Below are 12500 nucleotides of genomic sequence, written 5' to 3'. Positions count from 1 at the left end.
CTCCTGAGGATCCTCACTCGCCGTCAAGCCGATCGCATAATCCATCCCAAGCTGCGCTTCTCTCCACCAATTGGCATAATCCTTCATCCTCGTTTGGACCGCACTGTCTCTCGTGATTTCTACACCGAGCATCAGTCGAATCTCATTCTCGACAATGTTGAAGAAATGGGTGAGCAACGTCTGTCGGTACTTGTACTCGTGAGGAGAAGAAACGAGGTCTTCAAACTTATCTTTAAGCGAAGGTCGCTGGATAGGGGTGGTGGTGCCCGGTTGGCCGGGGAGAGCAGATTGGGGAATGGGAGAAAGAGGGTTGGGGATATGGTTGGGAAGAGCGCGGAGTCGGATGAGAGTAATAAGGAGGTAAACGAGGTGGATGGAAAAGAATGTGTGGAATGTCTTGGGGAGATCGCATTCTTGAAAGGAGATAGAAACCTGTCAGCTTTAAATCATCACCACAACAAACAAGCAAACATACCCTCATACCAAAAGACCTTGTCCTGCTTGACAGCCTCGATGATACCGGTCATCATCCTTCCACTTTCCCTCGCGGTGGTGCGTCTTCTGCCATTATACCCGAGAAGCTTGTTAATCTTCCACAAGATGCTGAGTGTGAGGTCGCTGTAATGTACGGGCTCTTCCTTGGGTGCGAACGGGTTGGCAGGGGGAGGGAACGCAGGGGTGCGTTCGACCTTGACTGGGCGGTCTGTGAGGAATTTTGTTTTTGATTTCTTGTTGTTGTCGGCGGTAAGGAGAAGAGGGGTGGAGTGGAGGGGGCGGAGGGAAGAGTTGAGCTGCCTCAGCTGGAGCTGGCCGAATGTCCTTAGTGCTGGAGGTCGCATTTTTGTATGTAGAGATGGAGATCGAACGCCAAAAAAAAATAAAAAAAATATATATAAAAAATAGAGATGGGCCGCGAGTGAGAAAAGGCCGATTACAAATAGGTTTGTATTGGATTAGAAGTAACTAGCAATGATTAGAAGTAATTAGAAGTGATTAGAAAATACGGCCAGTGTTTTTGTTGCTTGTTGTTATGTTTATGGGTATACACATACATTCTCGCACTCCATTCCAAATATGGACATTGCACATGTCAAGGCCCGCGTCAAGGCATGGGAAAAGTCTTTCAAGGCAGAACACGGCAGAGACCCTACCAAGGAGGACATCAAGAACGATACCTCTGACATAGGTGCGCATTCCACCACCCATCTCGTTACTCCCAGCTCACTCTCCCATAGCCGAACAATATGCCCTCTACAGAAAACTCTCAAAAGCAGCAGCTTCGCAAGGAAAGCCAGGAGAGAGCAGCAAATCATCCAAGCAAGCTCTCTTACAACAGCAACACCAGCAACAATCACAGCCACGCGTGACTCCTCGCACTATTCCTACATCAGCTTACCCAACCACACCAACTCCTCCGTCTCGCAGATCGTACACCTCTTTATCCCGCCCAAACGGGAGCCAAAGCATGCAGAGCCTGATAGCCGGTCCATCTAGCAACCACGCCGAGTCTAGTACGAATGGCAAATCGTCACATACCCAATCACTCAAACGCAAAGCATCTCAGGCAAAACTCTCACCTCCGCCATCCGCATTGGCGAGTACCTCAACCGCCCGTACCCTCTTTACCACCCCAAAAAAAAAGGCTTACTCTGGGCCTATTATCGATCCCAACCCCATCAACCCGTTTAATATTTTCAATTCCCCCGGCAAAGCGAGGTCCATCACGAATGGAGGGTTCAATCCCAATTCTGGCACGGGGTTAGGTGGTGTAGAGAGAATGGGTTCAGGGCCGACGGGAAGCAAGGACGCGGTCTCGCTCTCGCCATTCATACATGCGTCTTCTCCCAAAAAACTGAAACAAGTGTTGGAGGCAAATTCGTACCACAAAACACTCGTCTCTGGGCCCGTAGCGACGGCCGAGTCTAACGTGTCAGAAGGGATCACTCCTCGCACAAAAGCGAGAAAGAGATTAAGAGGCGAGCCTGTAGAGGATACACCGGTGAAAGATCGTCAAACCCGTCGGCGGCGTAGTCATATGGCCGTTTCCAAATCTCAATCTCAATCACAATCGCAGTCGAATTCGACACGAGATGTCAACTTTGGTAAGCCCATAGGGGGTATATTTAATGGGCAAAATAGGGATCCGATGGACGAGGGGGGGCAAGGGGACGAGGAAGGAGGGGATGAAGATGAAGAAGGGTTGGGACCGTCTCCTGTAAAGCCTTTAGGAGGTAAAACATTTACAAGTCTGTTTGACGATGAGGATATGCCTCCACGGTCAATCGTCTCAGCCAAGGCGAAATCGCTGGGAGGAAAGACGGATGGGAAAGGGAAGAGTGGGAAAGATGCGAGTCAGCCGGGAATCATGGGATTCTTTGGCAAGTTGAAAAAGGCGAAAGAAAAGGAAAAGGAAAAGGAGAAGGAGAAAGAGAAAGAGAAAGAGAAAGAGAAAGAGAAAGAGAAAGAGAAAGGGGCCGGTATATCAACGACCCCGTCCCCTACTCTGGACAAAAGCGCAGATAACACGCTTAACAGCGACACCCTTTCCCCAGCATCATTCAAACCTGACCTTGACCTCCCTGAACCTCATGCGTCATCGTCTCCCCGCCATCAAAGGAGAAAAGACAAGGTCCTCTCTATCAGCGAAGACGAAGACGATGAATGGGATCCGGAAGGTGGCAAGGTCCAGCAAAAAGTCGTCATCGTTCCCACCAGGCGACAGGTCAAGAGACAGACAAGCACTGATGGTCTCTCGGGATTATTGGATGGAGTGGAGGAGGGCATGGTGGATGAAGAGCAAGATGAAGAGGTGGAGGAGGAAGAAGATGTGATCTTTGAGAATGAAAATGGAGATACGGACGGGCAAACATCTCATATTCCCCTCGACCTCCTAGCCATCAGCTCCCCGCTTAAACAACGGTCCGTAGAGCTGGAATCACTCCGTGTAAGCGCCATATTCAACCCGTTTGCTCGGAAACGCTTGTTGGCATTGAAGCGTGGGCAAGAGATCCATACGACTGGAGAAGCTGCAACGGGAGAGGAGGAAGGGGATGCGAGTGGCTGGGAAGGGCCGGATAACGTGTTGGAGGGGAAAGGAAAGAGAGATGATGATTGGGAAAGTGAAGATGAAGGATGGAAGAAGATTGAAGAAGGTTTAGATGATTGGTAAATTGTCATCTTCGCTTCCCAACTGGCATATTTGTTTCACATGCATGATAATAATTCATATGTTTCCTATTTGTTATATACACTATATAATTTCTATTCTGAAATATGCAAAGTTGAATTGCTAGACAACGAGTTGATTATTGGGAGAAAAAAAGTATGAGGTTGAACCGTTATTTGGGTATTGCGAATATGCTATGGACCAAAAAAAAAGGATGATAAAACACGAAAAGTCCAAAATAGCAATGAAAGAACATGAAAGCACGTCTAATCTGCACATCCTTAAGCGTACTCCTCCACACTGCCACATTCACAGATCAAGTTTAGATCTCCGGCAGCGTCATCCAACCTTCCTACGCTAGGCCAGAACTTGCTCTTCTTCAATCCTGGAACAGGGAAGACAGCTTTCTCCCTAGAGTATGGCCTGTCCCACTTGTCAGCAGTCAAGAGGTTCAAAGGATGAGGAGCATTCTTGAAGACGTTGTCTTCCTTTGATTGTTCACCAGAGACGATTTCGTCAATTTCCTTTCTGATAGAAATAAGAGCTTCGATGAATCTATATGATCATATCAGTTATTGTCGCAACAAATATTCCAAGAAGATTGAGACTCACCGATCAATCTCCTCCTTGGATTCTGACTCTGTAGGCTCAATCAACCAACAGGTAGAGATGGGCCATTGAGCGGTAGGAGGATGGAAACTGTAATCCTGCAACCTCTTGGAAAAGTCGGGTACCTTCAAATCGGCGCTCTTCTCAAACTCTGCCAAATCAATCAAACATTCGTGCGCGACGCGACCGTTCTTGTTCGAGTACCGCACATTGTAATAAGGCTTAAGACGCTCGGCTATATAGTTGGCGTTGAGGAGCGCGATCTTGGAGACGGTAGTGAGGCCTTCACCACCAAGCATCTTGATATAAGCCCAGGAGATGGTGTTGATGCTCGCGGAACCATAAGGAGCGGCAGAGACGGCTGTGATAGGTGTAGAGCCACCAGTAGGGATGATAGGGTGAGAGGGAAGGAAGGGGGCGAGGTGGGATTTACAAGAGATGGGGCCGACACCGGGACCACCACCACCGTGAGGGATGGAAAAGGTCTTGTGGAGGTTGGTGTGGGAGACATCACCACCGACACGACCAAGAGAGGTTAAGCCAATGAGGGAGTTGCAGTTGGCGCCTAGTGCCGTATTAGCTCAGCTCTTAAACAAACCTAGGAAGAACATACCATCGACGTAAACCTGACCACCATTGTCGTGCACAGTTTGGCAAGCTTCCTCAATACCTTCCTCAAAAACACCAAAGGTAGAAGGGTAAGTGACCATAAATGCGGCAAGCTTATCCTTGTGCTTCTCAGCCTTCTCCTTCAAATCAGCCAAATCTAAAGATCCATCATTCAAAGCCTTGATGGGCACGACCTTGTATCCGACCATGGCAGCACTAGCGGGATTGGTACCGTGGGCGGAAAGAGGGATGAGACATACGTCTCGGTGACCCTCACCTCTAGACTCGTGATAAGCCTGGATGACGCGAAGACCGGCATATTCGCCTGAAGCACCAGAGTTGGGCTGGACCGAGGTGGCATCATAGCCGGTGACAAGGGACAGGTCATTTTCAAGTTCCTTGATAATCACCTCGTAGCCCTTGGCCTGGTCGGTGGGGGCAAAGGGGTGCAAACCACCAAACTCTTTCCAAGAGAGGGGTACCATGGAAGAAGTCGAGTTGAGCTTCATGGTGCAAGATCCAAGAGGGATCATACCGTGGACAAGAGAGTAGTCCTTCTCCTGGAGATGCATCATGTAACGGAGCATGTCGGTCTCAGAGTGGTGCTTGTTGAACACAGGCTGGGTAAGGAAGGGGGTCGTTCGGGCAAGAGTAGCGATAGGGGAAGTGACGTTCTCCGCAGACAATTCCAACTTTTGAGCGAGGGCATCGAGAACCTCGGGCTCAACAGCGGGCTGGCCTTTGACAGCGTAAAACACGTTAACGATATCGGTCAAATCAAGAGGACCGACGCTCTCGTCAAGAGTGATACCGATAGTCTTGTCGTCAATCTTCCGGAAATTGATACCAGCATTGACCGAAGCAGCGTGGACATCGGCAGCGGTTACACCGGCGCTGGAAACGTCAATGGTAAGGGTGTCAAAGAAGGTCTTGTTGACAGTGGTGAAGCCTAGGGAAGCAAGGGACTCAGAGAGGACTCGGGTGAGGGAATGGACCTTGCCCGCAATTCGGCGAAGACCTTCAGGCCCATGGTAGACGGCGTACATGGCGGCCATGTTGGCGAGAAGAGCTTGGGCAGTACAGACGTTGGAAGTGGCCTTTTCACGTCGGATATGTTGCTCTCGGGCTATGGTGGTTGAGTTGTGGAACTGGAGAATGGAAAAAAAGAAGCAACTTACTCTGCAAAGCCAATCGGTAGGCGGGAGCACCCTGAGAATCTTTACTTAAACCAACAAGTCGCCCAGGCATCTTCCTCTTGAGGTCATCAGTACAGGCAAAGAAGGCGGCGTGAGGACCACCATAACCAGCAGGAACACCTATTTGATGTCAGGAATGAAGTATTTCTGGGTATGAATGATACTTACCGAATCGCTGAGAGTTACCACAGACAATGTCTGCACCCCATTCTCCAGGAGGCTTGATCATAGTCAAAGCGAGTAGGTCACTCGTGACGACCATCTTCGCTCCTGTTGCTTTGACCTTGGTCGCAACTTCTTCCCAGTCGCCAATCTCACCGTTCACATCGGGGTATTGCACCAAAGCACCCATCAATTGGGCCTCGCCGAGGCTCTCAACTTCAGAGAGGAAGTTGGCGTCACTCTTGGCGATCCTGAGGTCAATATCAAAACCGCCTGCCCTGGTCTGGAGAACCTCAATAGTTTGCGGCGCTACATTGGGGGAAACGAGGAACACTTTTTTGCCCTTGTTGAATTTGGGCTTCGCGACGGAAGCAAGGCACATGGCCATAGCTTCGGCGGCAGCCGTACCTTCATCAAGCAGAGAAGCGTTGGCGATAGGCAAGCCAGTGAGTGAGATGGCCACGGTTTGGAAGTTGATAAGAGATTCTAATCGACCCTGGGATTGTTCGGGAGAGTATGGGGTGTAGGCAGTGTACCACGCCGGGTTTTCAAAAACGTTACGCTGGATAACTGGAGGGACAATGGCGTTGTGGTAGCTAATAAACGTCAGGCATGTCACGAGAGAAGTCAAGAAAAGCATACTTACCCCATACCGATGTAGCTCTTGACGGGCTTGTTCATAGCAGCAACTTCCTCTACTCTCCTCCTCAATTCCAACTCACTCAAGGCTCTCAGACCCTTGCCTTTCTCCTCTCTGTTTGTAAGCTGATCAATTCTGACCTGGCTGGGGATGGTGGTAGCCACAAACTCGTCAAGAGTCTTGTGACCGAGGACCTCCAGCATGGCCTGGATGTCAGCCTCGCGTGGGCCAAGATGACGAGGGAGGAAAGTGTCAAGTGGTGTGAAGACAGAAGTAGGGGCTGGGTGGAATGACTCTGAAGGTGATCTTGGATGGGGCTGGGTAGCGGTGGTGGATGATCTAGTGGGAGACGTGGAGGTCGGACGGAGGACGATCGAGGAGATTGAGAGAGAGCGTGCGAAGAGAGGCTGGTGCTGCCTCGAGAGGGGTAGCCGTGCAGCCCTGCGCAGAATGGACACGGACATGGTGAGTAGAGTGTTTGTGAGAAGAGTGGGAGGGGGAAAAGAAAAGAAGAGTGATTTATATGGGAATGCATGGTTTGTGGTTCTTGGAAAATGTGGATGATATTTTCCAACAAAATGGGCGTGTTGGAAATCGCACTGGATCGGCACTGATAAGGCTCAGGGATAAACTCAACTGCCGAATAAATAATTCCAATTCACCCGGCTATGCCACGCCAACGATCTGGTTGATCTCAGTCCCCAGTGTGCTCGCTGCTGCTGAGGAAGAGAGAGTATATATACATGCATCTATGCCACATCCGCACCTGCATCCCATACATCCACTGCTTCCATCACGACACACCTCATTCATGCCAGAGATAAGCAGCTCGGGCCTCCAGCCCCGGAAGGCCCAATTCGGACACCACCGAACCACAGACGCGTCCAGCAAGACGGAGGAGACGCCAGTTACTTTATTTCCACGGCGAAGCGAGCCCGAAATGGAAATCACAATCCTCACTTCCAATCCCAGAAAAAGCACTTCGACACTATGCATGACCAGCTGGACTACAAAAGGATGCGTAGCTGGTACTGTGAGGCTAGAGAGGACTCGCGACGGCCACTGACTAATGTACTTACACTGGGGATTGGGATGATGAACTACTAGCTCCTGCAGAAGTCGCGCGCTGAATATTACTTTGTTCTTCGCTCAGTACATGCTGCATCATATATTATCTTTTCTTTTCCCTGTGCCTCCCTCGTACCACATGTCGGCATGCATATATTGCACTCCACCTCTTGCGAAACCTTGACCATATACATTTGTCTGTAGCGGCGGATTGGAAGTGAAGATAACAATGCATCGAGATAGATAATTATTAACAATGACGCTACTACTACTACTACTATTATTATTACAAGCACGTATGACGTGTTATTAAACAGCCTCCACTTGTATTAATGTGAGCTTCTGAAGATTTCTTGGAAAGAGGACTTGTTCAAGGTGGACCGGTGTTTATTACTCCAACTACGACACTCATCTTTCCGGTTAGACATTCTCGCAAAATGGGTAGACAAAGGAGGAAGAATAGGACTCATCTTAAAGGCCCCACCAAGGGTGAAACAGAGGTAAGCCATACCCTTTCGTCTCCGTCTATTCTCGTTCTCTAACTTCAATTTTGTACCACAGGAGAACGTCCCCAAATCCTTTGTTATAAAATCCGGCCATGTCACCAAATCCATCTCCCAACTCGTACGAGACACCCGAAAGATCATGGAGCCTAACACTGCTTCTCGTCTCCGAGAACGTCCCAACGCCCGCTTAAGAGACTACCTCACCATTGCTCCTTCCCTAAAAGTTACTCACCTTCTCGCTTTCACCTTGACCGATGCTGCCAATGTTCACTTGCGAGTCGCCCGTTTCCCGCAGGGTCCCACTATGACATTTAGGGTGCAGAAGTATAGTCTAATGAAGGACTTATTCAACTCGGGTTTGCGAAATGTCGGAAGGAGTCCTACGGGGGAATACAGAAATCCACCTTTGGTATGTTTGCCGCTGCTACCAAAACGTTCATTATATACTAATGCGTTTCCATATTTAGCTCGTATTGAACGGTTTCCAGCAACCACAAAACGGGCCCGCGCTTCCTCAACTTCGACTGATGAGCACCATGTTCCAAGGTCTCTTCCCTCCTATCCAAGTTGAAAAGGCAAGTTTCATATGATTTTATTTCCAGTGATTTCTAACATATCTGAACCAGTCTGCTCTCCCCACCTTCCGTCGAGTTCTCCTCATCTCCTACTCTCACGTCACCGGATGTATTTCTTTCCGCCACTTCACCATTACCGTCCGACCCCATGGTGTCTCTCGACGAGTCCGCAAACTCCTTTCTTCGACTGCAACATCAGCCAATCCCACTTCTTCGAGATCCCGCAAGGCCGTCGATTTATCGAATACCGACGACATTGCCGACTATCTTCTCCGTCGAGCCGGTTCTGAAACCTCGGGTGCGTCCACCGCAGGATACGACAGTGCCTCTGAAACAGAGGCGAGCGAAGCTGAAAGTGACACCAATGCTGTCGAGCTTCCTGAAGATTATGTCGGACGAGGTAACAAGAAGGGCGAGCGGAAGGCCGTCCGATTGGTCGAGACTGGTCCCAGAATGGAATGGAGGTTGATCAAGGTCGTTGAAGGTCTTGTGGGGAGTAAGAAAGGAGAGGGTGAGACAGTGTTCCACGAGTTTGTGCACAAGTCTGCCAAGGAGGCGAATGCACAGGCTCAAGCACATGAAGAGAGGAGGAAGGCAAAGGAAGCAAGACGAGCGGAGCAAGCAGCGAATGTCGCAAGAAAGAAGGCTGAAAAGGCCAAGAAGAAGGGCAAGGCGGTTGATGGTGGCGAAGAGGATGAGGACAGTGACAGCGAGGAGGAGCCCGATATTGAGGGTTTGTCAGATATTGACCCCGAGGAAGAACTCGAGAGAATTCGAGAACGCAAGGTCGGGTTCCAAGACGAAGGCGATGATGAAGATTTTGAGTATGAAGATAGAGGAGCGAATGCGGATGATGAGGATGATGATGATTGGGGAGAAGATGTTGGTGCCGGAGAAGGTGATGTGACCTCTGATGAAGAGGAGAGCAGTGAGGATGAAGAGGTTAAGCCGCCCCCCAAGAAGAGGGCAAGTGGGAAGCGCAAGTAGATGTGTATGATATGATGCATTTTTACCCTTTATTTGGAAAAAAAAAAAAATACGAGATAAATTCCTGTGAATGATATGAGAAACCAAATATGTCTATCGACTATTGTAGAGTTATTTGGAAAAGTAAAAAAGAAGCTTGGTTCCAACACGCTTCCTGTACTCCACGTAGTCGTTCCCAAAGAACTTGACGAGCCACTTTTCCTCGTCTGTATACCTGTTAGTTCACAGAAACAACGAAGGCTTGATAGCTACATACCAACGATACGAGCCGAAAAGAATTTGTTGAGGACAACCACAAAACCAAGAGTTGACACAATGTTTCCCAGAAGAAGTTGAGTTGCCACAGCCCAGTAGAAGAAACCAGCATAAGAAGGGTGTCTCGACCATCTATAAGATCCTTTAGCTAAATCATCGCATTTTTCTAACGTCGTGCAAACGAGAAAATACTCACGAATAGAGCCCGTGGGTGACAAGCATGTGGTCGTCGTGCTTTTTGCTCTTGACGATATGGGAGAATGACTGCGCAGCTTGAATCATTGCCATGCTACGGATACCTTGTGCAACCACCATGCCAAGCGTCACTAGGTTCTCTAGGTCAGCCCCCTTTACCCCTGATTGATGTCTAATGGGAGTGGCCTTACCGAGAGTGAGCCAAGGGAAAGAACCCCAGAAGGTGTTCCACTTCCCAGGGAAAAGCCATGAAGAAATAAAGTATTCTGCTAAGCCTATAGCATGAGCATAGTGGTACTGTCTGCCGTTGTTCAATAAGAAAGCTAGACTCTATCAGCAACAGCTTCCGAAATCCCATCATAAATTTGACTTACCGTCCACGCTGAGCTTTTGAGGATTCCAACCAGCTGTGGTAAAAAATTCCATTAAATGGAAGATACACATTGCGCCTAGGTATATTCCCAGCTGCGGTCTTGCCCAGGACCCAGCGAAGACATTGAGTAACGTTTGCGAGGCGAGAGCAAGGGAGCTACCCCCGACTGCACCAAGGACGGCAGCGATTAGGGCGACAGCAAAAACAGTGTTAGGGATAGACCCGCGTGGATCGTATTGATCTGTTTTTGGGAGAGACAGGGGGCTCTGGGAGGTTTGGTCTGACATTGTGGGTCGCTGCAAGATGTTCAAAAACGGAAAATGCATTGCCCAATGGTTTTTTGTGTTGTCTTTTGAGAGAACAATAGGACATTGATCCAAGGGGCCCCTTAATCTTATCGTGCGCGCCTGAAAATTAGCTAGGCCCCACTTTATAAACCTATGCCTAATAATTGGAGGCCTTCATCTCGCGCCTATTAACTGTTTTCCTCGTCCCCGTCCGCTTGACTTTTCCGCCCTCAATCAATGTATACACCTCCGTACCCCATTCATCTTTAGAAATACGCCCCCTGTACTATTATTTAATCGTGTATACAGGGGCTCAAACTATCGTCTACAATTTTAAGCGTCGTGAAAGACCCAAAAATGGATTCGCAACCTACAGTCAGTCATCTTTCGCTCCGTCACAAGCAGTCATCGCTAAACTATCTTCGCTTTCCGCCCACATCTAGCATTTTCAACTGCGTAGTGTGGTGCATGATGCTTTAGAAACTCGTCAAGGGCAAATTAGGTTTGTTTTATGTTATCCAAACATATTATTATTGGATGACTGACGTCTGAGGCGTTATATAGCGATCTTACAGCGCAACATGAAGGATCTCTCAAGCAACTGTTTCTAATGTTCAAGCCGAGGAACAACATGCTGGATAGAGAATATGACCATCAAGCTATTCAAGGAGGAGACGAATCTCTAGAAGGTTTTGATGAATGGAGAGAAAAATATACGCTTGGAGAAGGGTATGTTTCTGTCTACCAAGAAGAAGCTTTGGTTGATTTTGTGGATTAGGTCCTCTGTCAATACAATATCCATACCAAATCTCCCGCCCATCTCACCACCAACAACAACAGTCGACTACCCGGATGAGCCATCTGTAGATCTCCCAACGGCTGCATCATCTTCGACTTCAGCTGCCAGACCGAACCCAATCCGAGACCCCAGTCCTTCCACTATCGATTCCCCTCTCACAACTGCCCCTCTTGGCACCTCAATTCCGAGACTAGTGGACGACGTAGAAGAAGAGCCTACGGTAAACATGTCCCAGATCCAACCACGTCCATTCGTTCCGCGCGATTATACACCTCCACCAGAACTCGATGTCCCAGAATGGGTTCCACTCGATAACTACCGCCCTGCAGCAACTCCTACCACACCTCCTCAACTTCTTATGCCGTTGACGTCCGCCTATGCCACTGAGCTTCCGCCACTTCCACTTCTCAACTCAATATCAAGCAGCACGTCCTCTCGTCGACGCAAACGCACAAACTCACCACAACCGGATATGTTCAAGCTTCAAGCCACATTCTCCCTCAATCCTCTCAGCTCAGCATTGACCCGCTCGTCCAAATGTGTTTTAACATGTGATTGGAAAGTTGCCATGGATGAAATGAGGCATGTACGAGCGATGGAGCGTATTGAATCCAAAAAGGCGGAGAACCGATGGTCCCTTCGACAGCCCAAAAAGGCAAGGGGTCCAGGCGTACCAAAGTCCCATTGGGACTATATGCTCGAGGAAATGGAATGGATGCGCACCGATTTTGCCGAAGAGCGTCGGTGGAAGATCGTCGAGGCGAGGGAGTTCGCATATCAAGTCGTAGAATGGCATCTGGCGAGTCCTGAGGAAAAGAAGTCTCTGATGATAGGAGGTCGAGGCTGGGGAGAGTGTCGTAATGTTCCGATACCAGGACATTCGGGAAAAAGGAAGGAAGTCACTGTAGAAGTGGAAGCTGAGGACGAGGATGTTGAGATGCTGGTGGGACAGGAGGGAGAGCTGGATGGAGAAGGAGAGGCGAACAAGGTATTGGAGTCAATAGATGAGATGAGGGATAATGAGAAGGAGAAGGAGAACCAGCCGGAGGATCCTAGAGAAACTGTCGGTATAA

General features: G+C 49.1%; 6 protein-coding genes; 3 read left to right on the top strand and 3 right to left on the bottom strand.

Moving 5' to 3' along the window:
* CNAG_01596 (hypothetical protein) overlaps positions 1-866 on the bottom strand; it is a 1242-nt gene extending 376 nt beyond the window's left edge. The window contains exons 1-2 of the mRNA XM_012197239.1: positions 476-866; positions 1-413 (exon numbers count right to left, since the gene is read on the bottom strand). The exon at positions 1-413 is cut by the window's left edge and continues 376 nt beyond it. Of these exons, the coding sequence (XP_012052629.1) occupies positions 1-413; positions 476-839 (777 nt within the window). The 5' untranslated portion in view covers positions 840-866. The remainder of the gene's footprint in view (positions 414-475) is intronic.
* Positions 867-1037: 171 nt separating this feature from the next.
* CNAG_01595 (hypothetical protein) lies at positions 1038-3293 on the top strand. The gene is made up of 2 exons (XM_012197238.1): positions 1038-1186; positions 1236-3293. The coding sequence occupies exons 1-2, from the start codon at positions 1075-1077 to the stop codon at positions 3167-3169; spliced, it is 2046 nt and encodes a 681-aa protein (XP_012052628.1). The 5' UTR covers positions 1038-1074; the 3' UTR covers positions 3170-3293.
* On the bottom strand, positions 3191-6924 carry CNAG_01594 (glycine dehydrogenase). XM_012197237.1 has 6 exons: positions 6389-6924; positions 5749-6338; positions 5563-5700; positions 4389-5510; positions 3779-4340; positions 3191-3721 (listed from the first exon to the last, which is right to left on the bottom strand). Exons 1-6 carry the CDS (start codon positions 6844-6846, stop codon positions 3448-3450), a joined length of 3144 nt encoding a protein of 1047 aa, XP_012052627.1. The 5' UTR covers positions 6847-6924; the 3' UTR covers positions 3191-3447.
* An 896-nt stretch (positions 6925-7820) lies between these two features.
* Positions 7821-9568, top strand: CNAG_01593 (ribosome biogenesis protein SSF1/2). XM_012197236.1 has 4 exons: positions 7821-7950; positions 8012-8365; positions 8424-8531; positions 8583-9568. The coding sequence occupies exons 1-4, from the start codon at positions 7888-7890 to the stop codon at positions 9516-9518; spliced, it is 1461 nt and encodes a 486-aa protein (XP_012052626.1). The 5' UTR covers positions 7821-7887; the 3' UTR covers positions 9519-9568.
* On the bottom strand, positions 9519-10654 carry CNAG_01592 (protein-S-isoprenylcysteine O-methyltransferase). The gene is made up of 5 exons (XM_012197235.1): positions 10343-10654; positions 10160-10291; positions 9970-10099; positions 9775-9905; positions 9519-9724 (listed from the first exon to the last, which is right to left on the bottom strand). The coding sequence occupies exons 1-5, from the start codon at positions 10626-10628 to the stop codon at positions 9630-9632; spliced, it is 774 nt and encodes a 257-aa protein (XP_012052625.1). The 5' UTR covers positions 10629-10654; the 3' UTR covers positions 9519-9629.
* A 183-nt stretch (positions 10655-10837) lies between these two features.
* Positions 10838-12500, top strand: part of CNAG_01591 (hypothetical protein) — a 4474-nt gene continuing 2811 nt past the window's right edge. The window contains exons 1-4 of the mRNA XM_012196989.1: positions 10838-11003; positions 11072-11130; positions 11193-11357; positions 11407-12500. The exon at positions 11407-12500 is cut by the window's right edge and continues 138 nt beyond it. Coding sequence (XP_012052379.1) covers positions 10986-11003; positions 11072-11130; positions 11193-11357; positions 11407-12500 — 1336 coding nt within the window. The 5' untranslated portion in view covers positions 10838-10985. The remainder of the gene's footprint in view (positions 11004-11071; positions 11131-11192; positions 11358-11406) is intronic.

This window comes from Cryptococcus neoformans, chromosome 11, assembly GCF_000149245.1.
Source record: "Cryptococcus neoformans var. grubii H99 chromosome 11, complete sequence".
In the NCBI taxonomy this organism is placed as follows: domain Eukaryota; kingdom Fungi; phylum Basidiomycota; class Tremellomycetes; order Tremellales; family Cryptococcaceae; genus Cryptococcus; species Cryptococcus neoformans.
The sequence above is the reverse complement of the archived record's forward strand: the minus strand, read 5'-3'. Positions and strand labels throughout refer to the sequence as shown.

What these genes read in the sequence shown, in the direction of transcription:
- CNAG_01595 (XM_012197238.1), top strand. Translation starts at nt 1,075, where the DNA reads ATGGACATTGCACATGTCAAGGCCCGCGTCAAGGCATGGGAAAAGTCT. An exon ending in GAACGATACCTCTGACATAG is followed by an intron (nt 1,187 to 1,235) that starts GTGCGCATTCCA and finishes ACTCTCCCATAG; the next exon opens with CCGAACAATATGCCCTCTAC.
- CNAG_01594 (XM_012197237.1), bottom strand. Translation starts at nt 6,846, where the DNA reads ATGTCCGTGTCCATTCTGCGCAGGGCTGCACGGCTACCCCTCTCGAGG. An exon ending in AAGAGCTACATCGGTATGGG is followed by an intron (nt 6,339 to 6,388) that starts GTAAGTATGCTT and finishes GACGTTTATTAG; the next exon opens with CTACCACAACGCCATTGTCC. An exon ending in TGGTCAGGTTTACGTCGATG is followed by an intron (nt 4,341 to 4,388) that starts GTATGTTCTTCC and finishes ATACGGCACTAG; the next exon opens with GCGCCAACTGCAACTCCCTC.
- CNAG_01593 (XM_012197236.1), top strand. Translation starts at nt 7,888, where the DNA reads ATGGGTAGACAAAGGAGGAAGAATAGGACTCATCTTAAAGGCCCCACC. An exon ending in CCACCAAGGGTGAAACAGAG is followed by an intron (nt 7,951 to 8,011) that starts GTAAGCCATACC and finishes TTTGTACCACAG; the next exon opens with GAGAACGTCCCCAAATCCTT. An exon ending in AATACAGAAATCCACCTTTG is followed by an intron (nt 8,366 to 8,423) that starts GTATGTTTGCCG and finishes TTCCATATTTAG; the next exon opens with CTCGTATTGAACGGTTTCCA.
- CNAG_01592 (XM_012197235.1), bottom strand. Translation starts at nt 10,628, where the DNA reads ATGTCAGACCAAACCTCCCAGAGCCCCCTGTCTCTCCCAAAAACAGAT. An exon ending in TTTCCCTTGGCTCACTCTCG is followed by an intron (nt 10,100 to 10,159) that starts GTAAGGCCACTC and finishes TAGAGAACCTAG; the next exon opens with TGACGCTTGGCATGGTGGTT. An exon ending in GTCACCCACGGGCTCTATTC is followed by an intron (nt 9,906 to 9,969) that starts GTGAGTATTTTC and finishes AGGATCTTATAG; the next exon opens with ATGGTCGAGACACCCTTCTT.